General features: G+C 33.9%; 1 protein-coding gene across 3 annotated transcripts in view; it reads left to right on the plus strand.

Annotated features, from left to right (window-relative positions):
• The window catches only part of LOC106721301 (putative fatty acyl-CoA reductase CG5065), a 33,594-nt gene extending 17,704 nt beyond the window's left edge, over window positions 1-15,890 (plus strand). For 2 of the 3 annotated variants that reach the window (XM_014516223.2, XM_014516222.2), the window contains exons 2-12: window positions 7,843-8,182; window positions 11,027-11,143; window positions 11,399-11,521; window positions 11,682-11,807; window positions 12,113-12,266; window positions 12,529-12,630; window positions 13,283-13,475; window positions 13,823-13,929; window positions 14,219-14,351; window positions 14,660-14,917; window positions 15,232-15,890. In XM_014516223.2, coding sequence (XP_014371709.2) covers window positions 8,063-8,182; window positions 11,027-11,143; window positions 11,399-11,521; window positions 11,682-11,807; window positions 12,113-12,266; window positions 12,529-12,630; window positions 13,283-13,475; window positions 13,823-13,929; window positions 14,219-14,351; window positions 14,660-14,917; window positions 15,232-15,382 — 1,584 coding nt within the window. In that variant the 5' untranslated portion in view covers window positions 7,843-8,062 and the 3' untranslated portion in view covers window positions 15,383-15,890. Of the gene's footprint in view, window positions 1-7,288; window positions 7,424-7,842; window positions 8,183-11,026; window positions 11,144-11,398; window positions 11,522-11,681; window positions 11,808-12,112; window positions 12,267-12,528; window positions 12,631-13,282; window positions 13,476-13,822; window positions 13,930-14,218; window positions 14,352-14,659; window positions 14,918-15,231 lie in introns of those variants that run through there. The other variant, XM_014516224.2, reaches the window with a different exon arrangement.
• The last annotated feature ends 814 nt before the right edge of the window (window positions 15,891-16,704 follow it).

Genomic DNA, 16,704 nt, shown 5'->3' on the forward strand with positions numbered 1-16,704 from the left:
GTCTGTATCTAATATCGAAAAAATTATACATTTCGTACAAATAATGCATTTGCGTACCTAAAAAGGTAAAAATAAATTTTTTAAATTTTTGTCTTTATGTAGGTCCGCAAGGTCGTGTTTGTTCCGGGTAATCTCCGGAAAGGCTGGACCGATATTGACGGGACTTGGACGAGAATGTAGCTGCTGATGCTCCCGGGCATATAGGCTATTTCTTTATTCCTGCGTAGACGAAGTCGTGGGCGACCGCTAGTAAAAAATAAATTTCTCTTCTGTACAACAAAAGTAAACATCAAACTTAACAGTCATACAACATTACTGACTCACATCACTTTCTCGAATCGCAAATCGACGGCTGCGAGACATTAGTTTACGTATTAACCTTATTACCATGGTATAGAGTTGAAATTACATCACAAAACTATTTGTCATTCTTATCGTCATTAAAAGAATTTGTATTCCTACATCATATTCCGATTTAGATTTCAACAGTATCTAACATCGCATCCTAAATACCTTGAAATGATATAATACTGAGTCAGCTGTAATAGATATTGTATGAATGGTTGTGATTATCTTGCCTCCTTTTTATCTACATTTTCCTTTTTCAGCTTATGGAACTATGCCCTGTTCCAAATGTACGCCTAAAAGTTGTAACCATATAAATGTCACTTTCTATAGCGGCCATTACTATTTCACTATATTCATTGTAAGTGTTGTAGACTATAGTCTAAACTCTAAACCTGTTCCTTATAAAAATTAAATTACTTTACTTTACTACAATATATCTAGGATATTTGAAATTACTCGCAAGTTGACAGTCATTGTACGGTTCCGTTCACCTCATTGCGTGCCTCTAACGGATCACGTACGAATACGAAAGAATAGTATAGACCTCTTTGGAGAAATGGGCCAGCGCGCAAGAACTTTCACCGCAAGGTCGTTATGTTGACGCATTCTACAAACATTTTGTCATTTTTCTATACATTTATAAGTGAAACTAAGACTTCGGAATAATTTAAGCTTGCTTCGAGGTGTATGGGATTTATCAATTAAAGCGATCAAACGTTATAAAACAATTTAAATATCAAATCAATCGGAATTTTTGGTGTTAATTGACATATTGAATTAAATATATGTAGTATTAGACTTAAATTATAATAAAATGACTCATAGCTTTATTGCAAAAATTGGTAATAATTGAATTTATGTTTGACCACTAAGCTATTTTTAACACTTTATGATGAATATTTGACTGCCATGACCTCAGTCATTATTTAAACAAAAGTAAATCTGGCAACTTTTTCGAATTAATCAACTTTTTAATTCCTCTTAAACAAACTCCTTGCTCTTATTAAGTGTTAGATGTCAAATTGGTAATCCTAGTTGTAAAAGAAAATCGTTGACGCAAATAACTCGAACGGTTACGAGCTCAAAATGATTCATGCGGTTCGCATTGCGTCTGATAATTTTACTCTCGTCTTTACTTTCACCGCTCTCGCTCGTTACGTAGGTCAGGGTCGGCCGTCGCCGCAAGATGGCGCCCGGGTCAACGGATGGGTCCGGATACAGCACTGGACTCTATGGATTCATAATGAATAAGAGTAGTAGAAAATAAGAGTAGTATGACCTTATGAACCGCGGTCCTAAAAGTGGGTTTCGATCGAGCGTCATATGATGTCACATTACACTGTCATCACTTTTATTCGCTTTGAAAAACAAAGACAAAAATATGTATCAATTCAAGTGTCACGGCAGTCGAGTTTCACGGTATGGGATTTCCATGGTTATGTGCAGAGCTGGGCATTAACTCGTTAATCCGTTAATCGTTAATTAACGAAGTTAACATTTTGCTTAACGGATTAACTTTTAAGTTAACTTCAAAAAGTGTTAACGCTTTTGTTAACTTCCGTTAAACTCAACTTCCGTTAATAAAAGTCCGTTAATCGTTAAATTAAAAACTTGGAGACGTGCTGTCATTTTGTTTAAATTACGCGCCACGCCACGCTCGTAAGTTCAACTACTTTACTACTGTTGGGCGACTGTCGGCGACTCGAATGGTGAACGAACGAGTTGATAATTGATATATGTGAAGTTCGCGTGCAAGTGTGATGCATCAGAGCGTCCGGGAAAGACGTGACCAACAGGACAAAATCAAAAGAAGGTTCGAAATAGTATATTTCATAACGAGTATATAAAAGCACGAATATGTAATAGCCCACATTCCGAACGCTCTTCGACCCTGCAATACGCCACTTTTTGAGCAACTGTATTAAAACACTTTTTTACTCGTGCTTTTTCGTTAGCTTTTCCAAACTCGTGCGTTCTCTTTCCCAGTTGTCAAAATAATGTCTCTTAAAAAGAAAAATCAACCACGAAGTTTTTACAAAAAAAAAAATCATTGAAGTTTTTGTGATTCATGCAAATATTTCTAAAAAGAAGCTCCTAATTTGTTACAATATCAGATTTAATGATTTGATTCAATGAATTAGGTTGGTTTCATTTTATTTCATCTCATTAAATTTCATTTTCATTTCATATCAATAAAAATAATCTACTAAAGACTTCACTGTTTGGGCATAGTTCCCTTTGCCTACCCAGAATGGGTGAAGAAAACAAAAAAAAATCTCTGTTTGTATTCTTTTACGGTTGGCGCCATTTTCCAAACATTTTAGTTAGTTGAGTTTATTGTTTTTATTATTATATTAAATTGCTTCATTTTTTCGCAACTGTATTAAAAATAGTTATTTAATACATGGGCAGAACTGTCATTACAACTTGTGCCAACTGTCAACCCTCACCTTCGGCCGCGCCTCGGGTCGGGTAGACATTTGTCGGAACACTTTGCAATGACAGGCTTTCCGCACTCGTAATGAAATTAATGCATTCATACTTGTCTCTAATACTAATGTTTTATAGAATTACGATTAATTTTTATATTAATGAAAATTAATTTTATATTAATTTTTATAAGTAAAATAATCAAATTAATATTTTAAACAAGTGTCGTCGCAATAAGTGTGAAATTAGTATGTACAATTTTGGTATGGTTAACTGTTAACGATTAACTTTAACTTGCGTTAAATTTTCGAGAATTTAACGCTTTAACGATTAACGAAGTTAAATTTTTAATTAACGAATTAACGATTAACGAAGTTAACTTTTAGATTAACTGTGCCCACCTGTGGTTATGTGGATTTAGCCTATAAGTAAATCGCCTAGTAGTCTGAATTGGACCGTTTAATAAGTTAAATAAATAGCTATTAAGATAATTTAATAATGGCTTAACTCTTGGGACAGGTCTTGAGCCTTTTCTTGAGAGACCATGGGGGTAACTGGGACAGGAATCAATTCTCGATCTCAGCCAGTCTTGCATAGTGCACGTAGTTTATAGTAACACATAACCAATTTACCAATTTTATTGCGGAAGTATTCATAGTCATATACACACCCAAATTTAAAACAAATATATTTATTTTTATTAAGTATTTACCAATGTTTTGGTCAGTACATATTTCAATGAGTTTATTTTGACTCAAACTTTTAAACCAGCTTGTCAATATAATTTTTTACTATGAGCAAATAACGCTGTGTTCAGTTGTTATTCGTCTATTATAAAAAAAGGCCAAATGTGAGTCGGACTCACGCCGGGGCGATCCGTACAAACCTGTAGGTTTATAAATAAAATTTACGGTTTTCGCAATATTTCTTTTATCTGTGCTATAAGACGTTGCTTCGTATCAAATTTCAAGATTCTGAGTTCAAGGGAAAATTTGCGGAAATTTGCGGCTTAAACGGCTTAGAAGTCGGATTTTTTCACAGCTTCAAGGGACAGTAAGGCTGATTATATAAATTCCAGCTTAATAACTCCACTCGTTCCTGAAAAAAAGTGTCTTGGCAGACAGAAAGACAGACGGACGGAGGGACGGACAACAAAGTGACCCTATAAGGGTTCCGTTTTTTCCTTTCGAGGTACAGAACCCTTAAAACAAACGTTCGTATATCTCCCTAAACCAAACTAAATAAATAAATTTTGGAAAGATTTTTTTAAGACGCCAGATAACCTTAGATCGAGTTGTAGTTGATAAAATAAGCTATACAAACCCATACGTATAAGAGCCACCGATTCTGAGATATTACGGTTCAAACAGTTGAAAATGACGTATTTCTCACTGGCCAGTGATAGCGAGATCGTTCACGACAAAAATAATTTTTCGTCCCTTAATCCTTTTTTTTTTACATTTTTAACAATTCAATAATATGAAACTCTACCCTGGTTTAACTAAACCACTAATCACTTTTCTATTTAATTTACTCAATTTGTTAAATAAAAAGTCGGTACATTTAATATAAATTATCAAAGTACAATGCTATCCAAAGTTTAAAGCGGAATCGTGATTTCGCACGAGAAGAGTTAAAGGTATGTACGGACGTGGCACATTCCTGAGTCCGCTTTCTTACTCCTGCAGTTGACCCATCAGGCACTCACCTGCAAACAGATGCGCTCGTAGTCAACTACGAGTTGGCATAAAGTTCGAATATTGTAATACCTCTTTCGAACGCAAGATATTTGTAGTACTTTAAGTATTTATAGTACACAGTACACTATGTTTATATTTAGGCCAATTTGAATAAACAAATTAACAAACTTGAACAAACAAGATTACGAACGCTCTGCCGCACCTTAAAATATCTACTGATAAGGTCTAGATAACGATATTGACTACACGAATTTGTCTTATCCGAAAAAAGTTAAAACATTTACAAATTATTTACATTTCTTTAATAACTAGCTGTCGCCCTAGACTTCGAGTGTGCGAAATTAAAAGAAAATTAGTAGCTTATGTGTTCTTCCAGGCTATGTTAGAACATAAAATTTATCCAAATTTTCCAAATTTTATCCATCCATCAAAATTTCGCATTTATAATATTCGTAAGATTTTCAAACATGCCTAGGATTGGATGGTCAGAGACAATGAGAAGTTGCTCGTGTGTCAAAAATCTTCCAGTTTGCCGTGTCTTGAGCTTATTATTGTTACCAAGACACTGGAAGCTATAATGAAAGACCAAAAACGGCAATAAAAGGTGCTCATCAGATAAGAACGACCGGTTCATTATCGGTATTTCGTTCAGAAATCGCACCCTCCGAGTTCAAGGCCCACAAAAGTTTGTAAAACCAAAAGGAACTAACTGTTAGCATATATGTGGAGCTTTTTAAAATATGTTTTGTAGTTACATTTTGAATTTATTTTGTAAAAGCTAATAAACAATATAACACAATATAACCGCACATATTATTTTTTATAAAAACGTTTTTAATTTGGCTTGGTTCCACTTCCTTTAAAAATGTAATTTTCATATATTTTTATGATAAAAAATAACAAAAGGTTGTTGCCTTGAATTATTTCAATTCTTTTTTTTACAAGTCCGCGTTTTTTTCGTGTAATCTCGAAAACGAAAATACCCAGATCCGAGTTTGACGACACTTTTAATGGACGAAGGAATAACATACGGTGGTTTTTTAAATTTCACCCTGCTGAAGAGAGTAACAATTTTTACATAAAAATCTACAAATTCTATTTACCTTAAAACCGATTAAATTGTACAACATACACGGCAAACAGTTGAACGAGGTAATCATATCAAGGTACATAATCCCGAGCCGCGACAAATGGGATTTGGTCGCGGTTCATGACACTCTGCTATTTACGAGTCGCGCGGATACACCGACCTATTTATAGTTCTTCTTGTTACCTAGTCGCAGTCTAGACTTGCGCGCTATGATCTAAACCCTGAACAATTCGAGCCCAACAAGGAAGTAAACAGTTTTGATGAAACGTTAATTAATAATGACGGTCAATTATTTGATTCTTAACATAAAAGTTATTTCTCTTTCCTTCTTGGTCTAGTAGAGGATTGGTCTCGTGATATAATTGATATATAGAGTAGTATGAATTTTTAGACACATTTCAGAATTATCACTCTTGATTTTCTACTTGCATGCATTAGGAACGTGCATTTGGGTTACAATAATATTATGAAACTGCTTATTTAATATAGATACTGACGTTCGTTTACGTACAAATTACCACGGAAAATACTGTATTACATTTACTAATACTATTATGTATAAATGTTTTTAAATACACGAAACAACCGTACTATGTATGCTGTTATCTCAGTCAAAAGAATGCGAGGGATAACAATATGTTTTTGTACAAAAGTTTTGTTGGTGTAAATACACAACATTCTACGGAACGAGGTATTCGCAAGTACAAAGAAGGGTTTAAATTAATTAGATCACGCGTATAACGCTGCGTAAACTATTACAACGGGTCATTGAACTCTATAAAGTATTTGAATAACCTTTCCAAGATTGTTTTTCTTTGTTAGTTTAGCCTCATTTAATTAAACTTTTATTTTTATTATCGTAATGAAGAAAATGTGGTAAAAATTATTTCTAACCACATCTTTACCTATGTTACATTGTTATACGATGGTAATAAATGCTCAAATTGTAGTAAGAATGAGCCTATTACAGCCTAACCAATGCAAAATTCCTGGTATGGAGGCGCTTCAATCGGCTACTTTATAAAATCAAAATCTTTCTAACGTTATACGTAATTTTGAATAATATTATATATAACTAACTGATTGTCAGACAAGATCAAGGCCGTTTGATTTTGATTATGTATTAAGTTGATTACCTATCTTATCTTACTTCCTATTTTAAATGCAAATATTATATATAAATTTTAGCAAATATAGGTGTGGAAGGAAAATGGACATCTAAATATGTATATATCTCTGTTAGAAGGTATCTCCAGAACGGCTGTATGAATCTGTATGAAATGTAAAGATGTAGCACACTGTTTGAAAGAATACTTAGGCTCCTAATTATGTTTCTTTTATTTCCTAACGGACAGATTAGCGAGAGATAGCTAGTTATACAGCAAACTAAAAAAAAGCCCAGTGTATGTTTGAAGAAGTTACAAAATACTCTTTCATATTTTCTGATATTTACGGAAAAAGTAAAAAATGTCACTCACATGACAGGTTGCGTAAGTATGTGTGTCAGACGAGATTATTTTTATCAACGATTTATAGTGATAGCTCGATTTACCCCGACTCCGTTTATCGATTCTAGGGAATTGTGATAGCAGTGCAAAATCGCAATGTATATTTCATTTAATATATTAAAAATGAAATGGACCGAGGTTACCCGATACTCGTTGTAACTGACATTGAAAAAGTTTTAAACTTTGTGGTGAGATTTTACGCTTAAAAGTTGCAGAATCATTTGATTGACAATTTCCTTCCATTTCCTTGTTAATTTGCTAGAGGCCGAATAAAAGGAACTCAAGTTTTAAGTGAGAAAAATCATGCATGTCGGTATTGAAAGTTATCCAACTGTGATTTAATTGAGGTTAGTTTTTAGTATATTTAATTTTACTATTTCAAGATAATGAACGTGCAAGTAAATAAAGAAAACACGGAACCAAAGCCAAAGATCTATTTTTATAATTTGCAGAAATATGATGACACTGGATAAAAAAATATTACAGCTTGCAATACTTCAGACGTACCCTCAATGTTCTTCTTTCAAGTGTTCTTACACAACTTCCTTGTTGTCGGTTTCCACTGTTTAAAAATTGGTATAAAATCATATATGGTCATAGCTCTTTTTCTATCTGAGAAAAAAAAAACAGAATAAAAAATCTAAATTTAGTACAAGTGTTTGGTCAATGGAATTCACACTGACTACAGAAATACTACATTCTTCTAGCCTTTTACGTCTCAATCAGAGCAATAAAAATAACAATCTTTTTTCTTTCTTTGTTACAGATGATTCCTAGACGCAATGCGGAAGTGAAATCTAGCTAGCTAACTGATGAAGTTATAGATAAACAAATTAGAAAGAAAAATAATTTCCTTCCGAAAGGACAACAAAGATAAAACACGCACATGCGTTATAAGTCAGAGAGAATCGAAATCAGTTTGATGCCTTCTGCAATTCCGACTCGGAGAGGCGTTTGAATATTTTTGACAGTTACGCGGGACAAAGATGGCGTCGTGTTTCTCCGGCAGCCATTTTGGGCCTGGCAGCCAAGAATACATTCCAGTAGCTGAATTTTACGCGGATAAGTCTGTTTTTGTTACTGGCGGTACAGGATTTATGGGAAAGGTGAGTTATTAATTACTAATTCATTAAAAAAGCAATAGCAAACAAGCATTATATAATAATGCGGTGAGTTTTTTTTTCCTTTTTAACTAAAAATTTAATTGATACAAAATATTTTTTTCGTACATTTATATCTCTTTTTAAATGGGGATCTACGCTCTGCATACGCATATTCTCTTAAAAAGCATATACGACGTTTAAAATAAAAATAGTAAGAAAAAGAGCTTCTTCCTTCTTGTTCAAGGTAACGATTGAATCTGCAACCGTGACATACTTATATACTATACATTCTGTCACCAATAAAAGTAGGTTTTCGTGTTGATACGGCGACATCGATCTCCTTTTTTTTTATTTATAAATGTATTAAATTTATTGTAAGCGATCGTTGTATTTTGGCTCTTTAAATTCCACTTTATAATACTGGCATTTTAAACGTACTGTTGTTTAAAAAAATATTCTTTTTTATTAAAAGTAAAAACCAGAGAACAAAAACTATTCAACGATTCTCGTTAAATAATTTTAATTTAAAATTTCCTTTTTATTTTCATAAAAAATATTTTTAAATAAATAAGGTCGCAGTTTACACTGGTATAAAATAACCACAGAAATGGCTAACTCTGTAATAATGTAGCATTCTAACGGCAAAAGAATTTTTAGAATCGGACTAGTATTTGTAATAATATGTTTGTAAAAATAAAAATAAATGTTTCTTCTTTATAGAATAAGTATAGAAGTAGAAAGTTAGGAGTGACTAAATTCAGATATGACGGCTGATAGAGTATTATGGAGGAATATACTCTGTCGATACTACATAGAAAGAGTCGCGGGTTACAGCTAGTATTCAAATAAAATTTAGTGTCATTAACTTTTGGTTCCTGTTTCTGGTAATATTTAGAAGGATAATATTAATAATAAATTACGCTAATAAAAAATAAATAACACTTTTGTTATATCTGAATTTTTTTGAGTAACATGATGTAATATCCCGTGGTAATTAAAGTTACATAAAAAACACATTTACTAATAAAACCGCCTGTGAATATCAAGAATTTCATGAATATGGGATTCATAAGTACTATTACCACAAAAAACATTTAAAACAAACTATAAAATTAAACAACTGATTGTTCTCACAAAAAACTATAAAAGTTAAACAATTGAAATTTCTAACTAGTTGTGCCCGCGACTTCGTCCACATGATATACTGTGATCGGGTAGCATTTTTATTATCTAGGCTTATTATTTTACTTAATCATATAAATCACTTGATTAAATCATACTAAACTTTCCAAATATTGTTATAACCCTTACACATTCCCATACAAACTTTCATCCCCGTTTCACTATTGTTATTTTGCACCCTTTGGGTGCAAAATACTCAAAAAACTTTTACAAACATTGAGTGTCATATTTATTTTCAAGTTTCTAACTGTAACACTAACGATACTTCCATACAAATTTCCATCCCCCTTCAACCGTTTACTACCCTGTCTTCGCATTAAAAAGTGACCTACATCCTTAGGCTTTAGGCTACCTGTGTAACAAATTTAATTTTAATAGGTTCAGTAATTTTGGCGTGAAAGCAGGACCGACAGACTGAGTCACTTTAGCATTTATAGTTAAATGTAAGTAAGTATAGACCAGATGACAATGAATTGATATTATACAGAATGTTAAATTTTTCATTTTGGGTATACTTGGACATCTATAACTCCTCTGGGTTTTAACAGTAGAAACCCATGGCAACAACAACATTAACTGTACAGTTTTATTAAAGCATTAAGAGACGACGCTTTTTAATATAATAATTATTCAAAATTCGTTATCATATTACTAACTGTCATTTACTCGCAAAATTGATTTGCAAAAAAGACAATACGATGTAATATATAAATCTTCCTCAATTATAATTCTTTTTGTAATTAATTGACAATAATAAATTATACGAAATTAATAAATTAAAATAAAATAATTGATTGCTTTCATTGGCGTGTTTTAAAATCTGCACGTTGTAGTAATTTAAGTTTTAAAAATAAAATTAATATCTACATAATGAGGTAATTTATGTGACCAGCGTTTTATTGCTATGAAGGATTTTATGTAGAAAATGTTATTTTCATTAAAATGTATTGTTTAAAAAACTATCAGTGGTGAAGCAAAATCAGTGTAACCGTAAAATATGATATGTTACATCAGAAAATAGTATTTTTTTCACTCTCTAAGTTTTAACATACTTTTTAATAATTTAGGACACTCATTTCCACTATTACGCGCCCAAGGCAAGTTTATCTTAGGATGGATTGCCATTTTCTCAATGCTCTCTTTTTGAATCAACTGAACAATATGTTTCGTACTACATCGGGCCTAGAACTTTTGTGACACTTTTGTTCACACATTGCACATTTGTGACAATCTCCATCGTAACGTCACCGAAAAAATTTGTGCACCGTATCGGGCGTAAATTACACCAATAATCTTATACTAATTTTAACATAATTGACGAAAATGATATGAAAGCGATTGTCACAAAAATTCGTGCTAGCCCCACTGTTTGAGCATTTAAAGTTCACGGTTAGGGATAAACCGTAATTGATTACACGGAACTATAACGATAACATTTAATTTCCGTAAAATCTTCCTTCAAATTAATATAATTTGAAGATACAAATCTTTTTTGTTTGATCGATTGTTATTTAAATGGGGATAGCGGTCACCTGAAATAAATCAAAAGTAGTCCTGCCATAAATAGATCGAAACTTTTCCAAGTTTTGGTTGGCACGCAAGATTTTATCCTATGGCTGCACGATATTCCAACTAACCTAAAAACATCTTTTTTTAAAATTCCAGGTGCTTGTTGAGAAATTGTTAAGGAGTTGTCCAAAGATTAAGAAGATTTACCTCCTGATGCGGCCTAAACGTGGACAAGATGTCGCCTCTCGTCTCACCGAACTCACACAATCACCTGTAAGTTAACCTTAATGTTTTTTATTGTATTATAATCTAACGAAAACATACACGATTTATCTCTTGCCTTTAAGACATCATAAGTTCCCATAGAATTATTAAATTTAAGAAGTGAAAATCTTATGAAATCATTGTCAATCTGGACAATATATATGTTGAAATAGAGAGACGGCAGAAAAATATACACAGGATTCAAGTCATTGTCCAGTCTATTCGTACTTTATTTAATTAAAACAATTCCATGTAATTCCGCAGTTATTCGAAACATTGAGGAAGGAGCGGCCACAGGAGCTGAACAAGATCGTGCCGATTGTCGGCGACATCACAGAACCAGAACTCGGCATCAGTCCCGCGGACCAGGCTATGTTATGTCAGAAGGTAAGCTGAATTAAAAACCAAGACCAAGATTTAGGCTAAACTTCTATACTTAAAGGATGGGAAATACTGATTGATACTTATCAGATTATTATTCCCTTATGAATCTTAAATTCCCTTAAATGAATATAGGAAAATATACTGAAATAACAAAATTTCCCAGGTGTCGGTTGTATTCCACTCGGCGGCGACAGTAAAGTTCGACGAGAAACTGAAGTTGTCCGTTACAATCAACATGCTGGGCACGCAACAGCTGGTGCAGTTGTGTCACCGCATGCTGGGACTCGAGGTGAGACCGAATATAATAATTGAGCAGGGAGAGCGAGAACAGAGATAATAAAACTTCTTAAGTTTACGTAACTAACTTAAAATTAACCTAAAATTTAAGAACCTTTTGCGCTTAGATTCAAACCCTTAAAAACATGTTAAACTCTTGTCCGATCATACCGTCAAGCTTTCACATGTATTACTGATATTTTTTTAATTTCTTTTTTTTTAAATGAATAAAAAGCACTTAGAATTCGACTATCTCTTATAACGAATACATTCTGTATCATTCCTATTTATAAACTTCATACCAACGCTGTTCTCCAGGCTCTGGTGCACGTATCAACGGCATACTGCAACTGCGAGCGGGAGCAAGTAGAAGAGACTGTGTACGCACCGCCTGCGCACCCTGAGCACGTCGTCACACTCGTACAAACTCTGCCTGACGATCTGGTTGATAGGATCACACCAGATTTAGTAGGTGAGTAGGAATATGTTATCTGGATTTAAAAGCTATGAACAAACAGTGTAAAAAATCTTCTGTGAAACTCGTACAAAATTGTAAAAAAGAAAATAGAAAATATAAATAACTGATGTTGTTTTCTAAAAGTTATTAATGTAATAAAATGTTGTCAAAAGTTTGAAGCTACAAATTTTCGTCTTGTTCTACCTTACGTAAGGCCCATTCTAACATTTGTATAATTACATAACTTTTTAACCATTTACCTTCATTTAATTTCCAGGAGACAGGCCTAACACGTACACATTCACAAAGGCTCTTGCAGAAGATATGCTTATAAAGGAATGCGGTAACTTACCTGTCGCCATTGTCAGACCATCTATAGGTGAGTTTCACTATTTTATACGAAATACATAATACGTACTAACCGTGGGTTTCTGCGACCAAAATCTCTGTATAAAACATATCGTCATCACTGTCATCGTCTTTGAAAAAATAGAGAAAACAATATGTTTTAAACGGAAATTTTGGTCTCCGAAATACACGGTAAAATAGTTACATGGATTATGAGATATCTTAACAGTTGTAACTTTTATCGTCGGTTGAGTCAACATATTTTAAGTGCTAGGAACATTAAATGTTACAACAATAGGCTTTAAAGTGAAAGTATCGCCTCAGAATATAATAAACATGTGAAAGCGGTTTATATTACTATGTGACGTTTAATGGCTAAAGCATCCGATAGATAGACGATTGTGTTTTTTTGAATATATATAAACGATTTTAAATAAAGATGACATTTGTAACGATGACATTAAGAAGGGTGTGACGCCTGAATTGAATGATGGTTGATTTAAAGGAAAAACATTATGCTTCGTCCATAGATTGTGATATCCCTGATAGGAAGATGATAATGATAATGAGCTGATGTAAGCGAATATGATTTTAACTTTGTGACAAATGCGTATATCTAGTTATTTGGTCATCGAGTTATGTTTTTTTTGGGTCAATCTAAGAATATAATTTCCTTATCGTAGTACTATCGTCACTTCGGGAGCCAGTAAAGGGTTGGGTGGACAATTGGAATGGACCCAATGGCATCATCGCAGCCGTGGGCAAGGGCATCTTCCGCACGATGCTGGGCACAGGCGGCCGCGTTGCCGACCTCGTGCCTGTCGACACAGTCATCAACCTCATGATAGTCTGCGCCTGGAGGACGCATTTCAAACGGTTACATTGATTTTTAAATATATTTTTAGATTTTTCAAAAACAAGCCACCATTCCATTTGAAGTTCAGTGCTGATGTGGTCCAGAAATGGTACGTGGTAGCTTAGGAAATGCCTAATTAACCTAAAAAGAAGGCACCCACGTCATACTTGGGCGGAACACTGCCGCCGGCAACTTATTCCAAACCTTTGGTATATGCACATAGAACAATTTTTTTCGAACTCGCGAAATCTTGAAAAGGTTTCTTATCTTGATAGTAGAGTAGTTGGGAATTTTAAGTTATTTGTAGCATAAAGATAAATGACTTTATACAATAATGTAATAATGTGTGAGTATTGTGTGTGGTCAGTGGCGAGGGCGTGGTAGTGTACAACTGCTGCACCGGCCAACAGAACCCAATCACGTGGCAGCGCTTCGTCAAGACCAGCTTCAAGTATATGAGAAAACACCCATTCAGTGAGTTATCTAACATCCATCACACACGCTGAAAACTTATTCACAAACTGTTGCACTCAGAATCAATAATTGAATGCAAAGCGACCCCTAGTATAGAATTCTCAAACTAAATCTACACCAAAGACCACTTAAAGACTAGTGCTGAGTCTCCATATTTTTCATAGTAGTAGCTTTAAGATTTCCTTACTTTCATACAGAACGCACTAAATTGTCAATAATCTCGTGATACTTTTGTGGTTCTTCTTAATATGTGGTTTTTGTATCATTGCTAAGTATTGTGTTTGTTTAGGTGAAGTGGTGTGGTACCCGGGCGGCGACATCACGGGCAACCGCGTGAAGCACGGCGCACTGTCGCTGCTGCAGCATCGCTTGCCGGCGCACCTCATGGACCTCGTCTCCCGCGCCACCGGCAACAAGCCCATGTATGAACACACATACAAGTGAATAAGGCCAGAAATGCTCTAGCCATATGTTGTGACCACCGCTTGAAAGAACTTAACACCATTTTTGTGATCATGTTAGATCAAAGTAGAGATGCTATCCATGTATATTTCATGTATGAGATAGATGTTCCAAAAGATAAATACACCTTTTTGTTGAAAAATATGTATATTTTTAATAACTAAACTATAACTGTTTAAAATTTTTATTGTGCGAATCATTGACTATTTAAACACATTTAACCTTTTGTATTCTGTCTTGGATAAACATCATATTTTGTTATTTTTAGGATGGTCCGCGTGCAGAACAAACTGGAGAAAGCGTCGGCGTGCTTGGAGTATTTCACGACGCGCCAGTGGGCGTTCGCGGACGACAACGTGCAGGCGCTATGCGGCGCGCTGGCCGCCGACGACCGCGCCACATTCGACTTCGACGTCACCAACATTGACTGGGATGCCTACATTGAGTCCTACGTGCTCGGCATCCGGAGGTTCCTCTTCAAGGAGAGCCCAGACACACTGCCCAAGTCGCGCTCCGTTCTCCGGAGGTACGATACACAACGAACTAAAACCAGATCCTAAATATACCTTAAAACTGATTGACAAAGATAGCCATTGGTGCGGAACCACGCACCTTTCCTAAGTTGATTAATAAGTTTTCTTAATTATTCTTAAATGCCGCTTTTTCGATGTAAAGTTTGTCAATGTGTATTCTCAAAGTCGGGTTGTACATACTTATGTCCATTTCACTTATTGTCAGATTGTCTAAGACCCGGTTCTTCACCTTAGGAAACAGATCTACTTGCTTGTTACGTACTTTTCTAAGAAATAGCTAAATAAATAATGTGATTTAATTTGGCAGGTTACATATAGTGCACATTGTGACTCAAGTGGCGACCGTGTTGTTCCTGTGGAGATTCCTGTTCAGCCGCTCCGACGCGCTGCGGAACATTTGGCGTCGCATTGTTGATTATTTAACGCGCGCGGCGCGCCTCCTGATGGCCATCGCTTGATGCTGCGCGCTTTTGAACGTTGAAAGCACGCATCATTGACTATGAATATGCTTCCGTACTCGCTGCGACAAAGTACCTTAATTTCACGCTGACGTTCGTTACAAGATGGCGGCCGGACAAAAACCCGCGAAAGTTGACACCAATAGATATTAATAAGATAACGGCAAATAAATCGGTTTAGGGATATTTTTCTCGTATTGTAAGCTTCATATGAGCTGTTGAATTTTTGCTTCCACGAAAACGATGCGATGAGACTTATATTAACCTAAAAATTAATTGTTATTTGTGACAGTATGAAAGGTTTTTTTAGGTAGCGAATTTTAACTTCTCGAGCGCTAGTTGATAGTTCTGTTGTATCGTTGGTTATATTTAAAATGTTAATTCCAAATGATTTTGTACCTACATTTCAGCTCAATAAGTATTTTCAAATATAGTCAAATCCTGTTATCGCATAGTAATATTTATACAATAGTGTGTCGCTACTGATGGGCTACTGATTAAAGTCGTTGTATTTTAAAGTAATAAAATTACAATATGTATGTGAGAAGTTTGTATGGAAAGTTTATTTTAATTTATTTATTTTCTGGGACAAATTAGGATATTGGTTATTGTTGGGATTTTAAAATAACTTGTCATTGTAATTGTTTCAGTAGTATTATTGACCTTAGCTACTAATTCTACAATTTTAAAATTGTTATTAACTTTCGTGTTGATCGTTTTTAAAACAAAAATAGTAATAACCATAGACAAAAAATAGTTTACTTCCATTATACATTATTACACGTTATTCCATTTACACGATTTATTTTTTATTTAAATCGGTTATTTTACAAATTCGACATAATAATATTCATTACAAATGTGAAAGCTCAAAAATATTAAATTTAGCCGATAAATAATTAAGTCGGAATTAATATCAATATAGGTTTATGTTATATGAAATATTCAAAATATTCATTACAAATAATTGTTATGGAAAGCTAAAAAACGTGTTATTAAGATTTTTTTTTGAAAAAATATAAATTGTCACAAGGAAATTTGGCGTCTGCAAGTAGTTTTACTTTGAAAAAGTTTATTTACCCCATTTTATTTTTATTATAACTGATGTGTGTAGTTAAATTTCCTTAAATTTTGACAATTTTTAATGGTTTTTTTTACAAAACGATATATTTTTAAATTTCTGTATTTATAGATCAAAAAACATTTCTATACAAAAAATTGTAAAAGCAAGAAGAGTACATTCTGTTAATTGTATTATATTGGTTTTTTTTTTTGTTTACCAAAGGTTCTTATATTACCAAAACCGTATTTGAATAAATAAA

Source organism: Papilio machaon, chromosome 19 (genome assembly GCF_912999745.1).
Source record: "Papilio machaon chromosome 19, ilPapMach1.1, whole genome shotgun sequence".
NCBI classification, from domain to species: Eukaryota; Metazoa; Arthropoda; class Insecta; order Lepidoptera; family Papilionidae; genus Papilio; species Papilio machaon.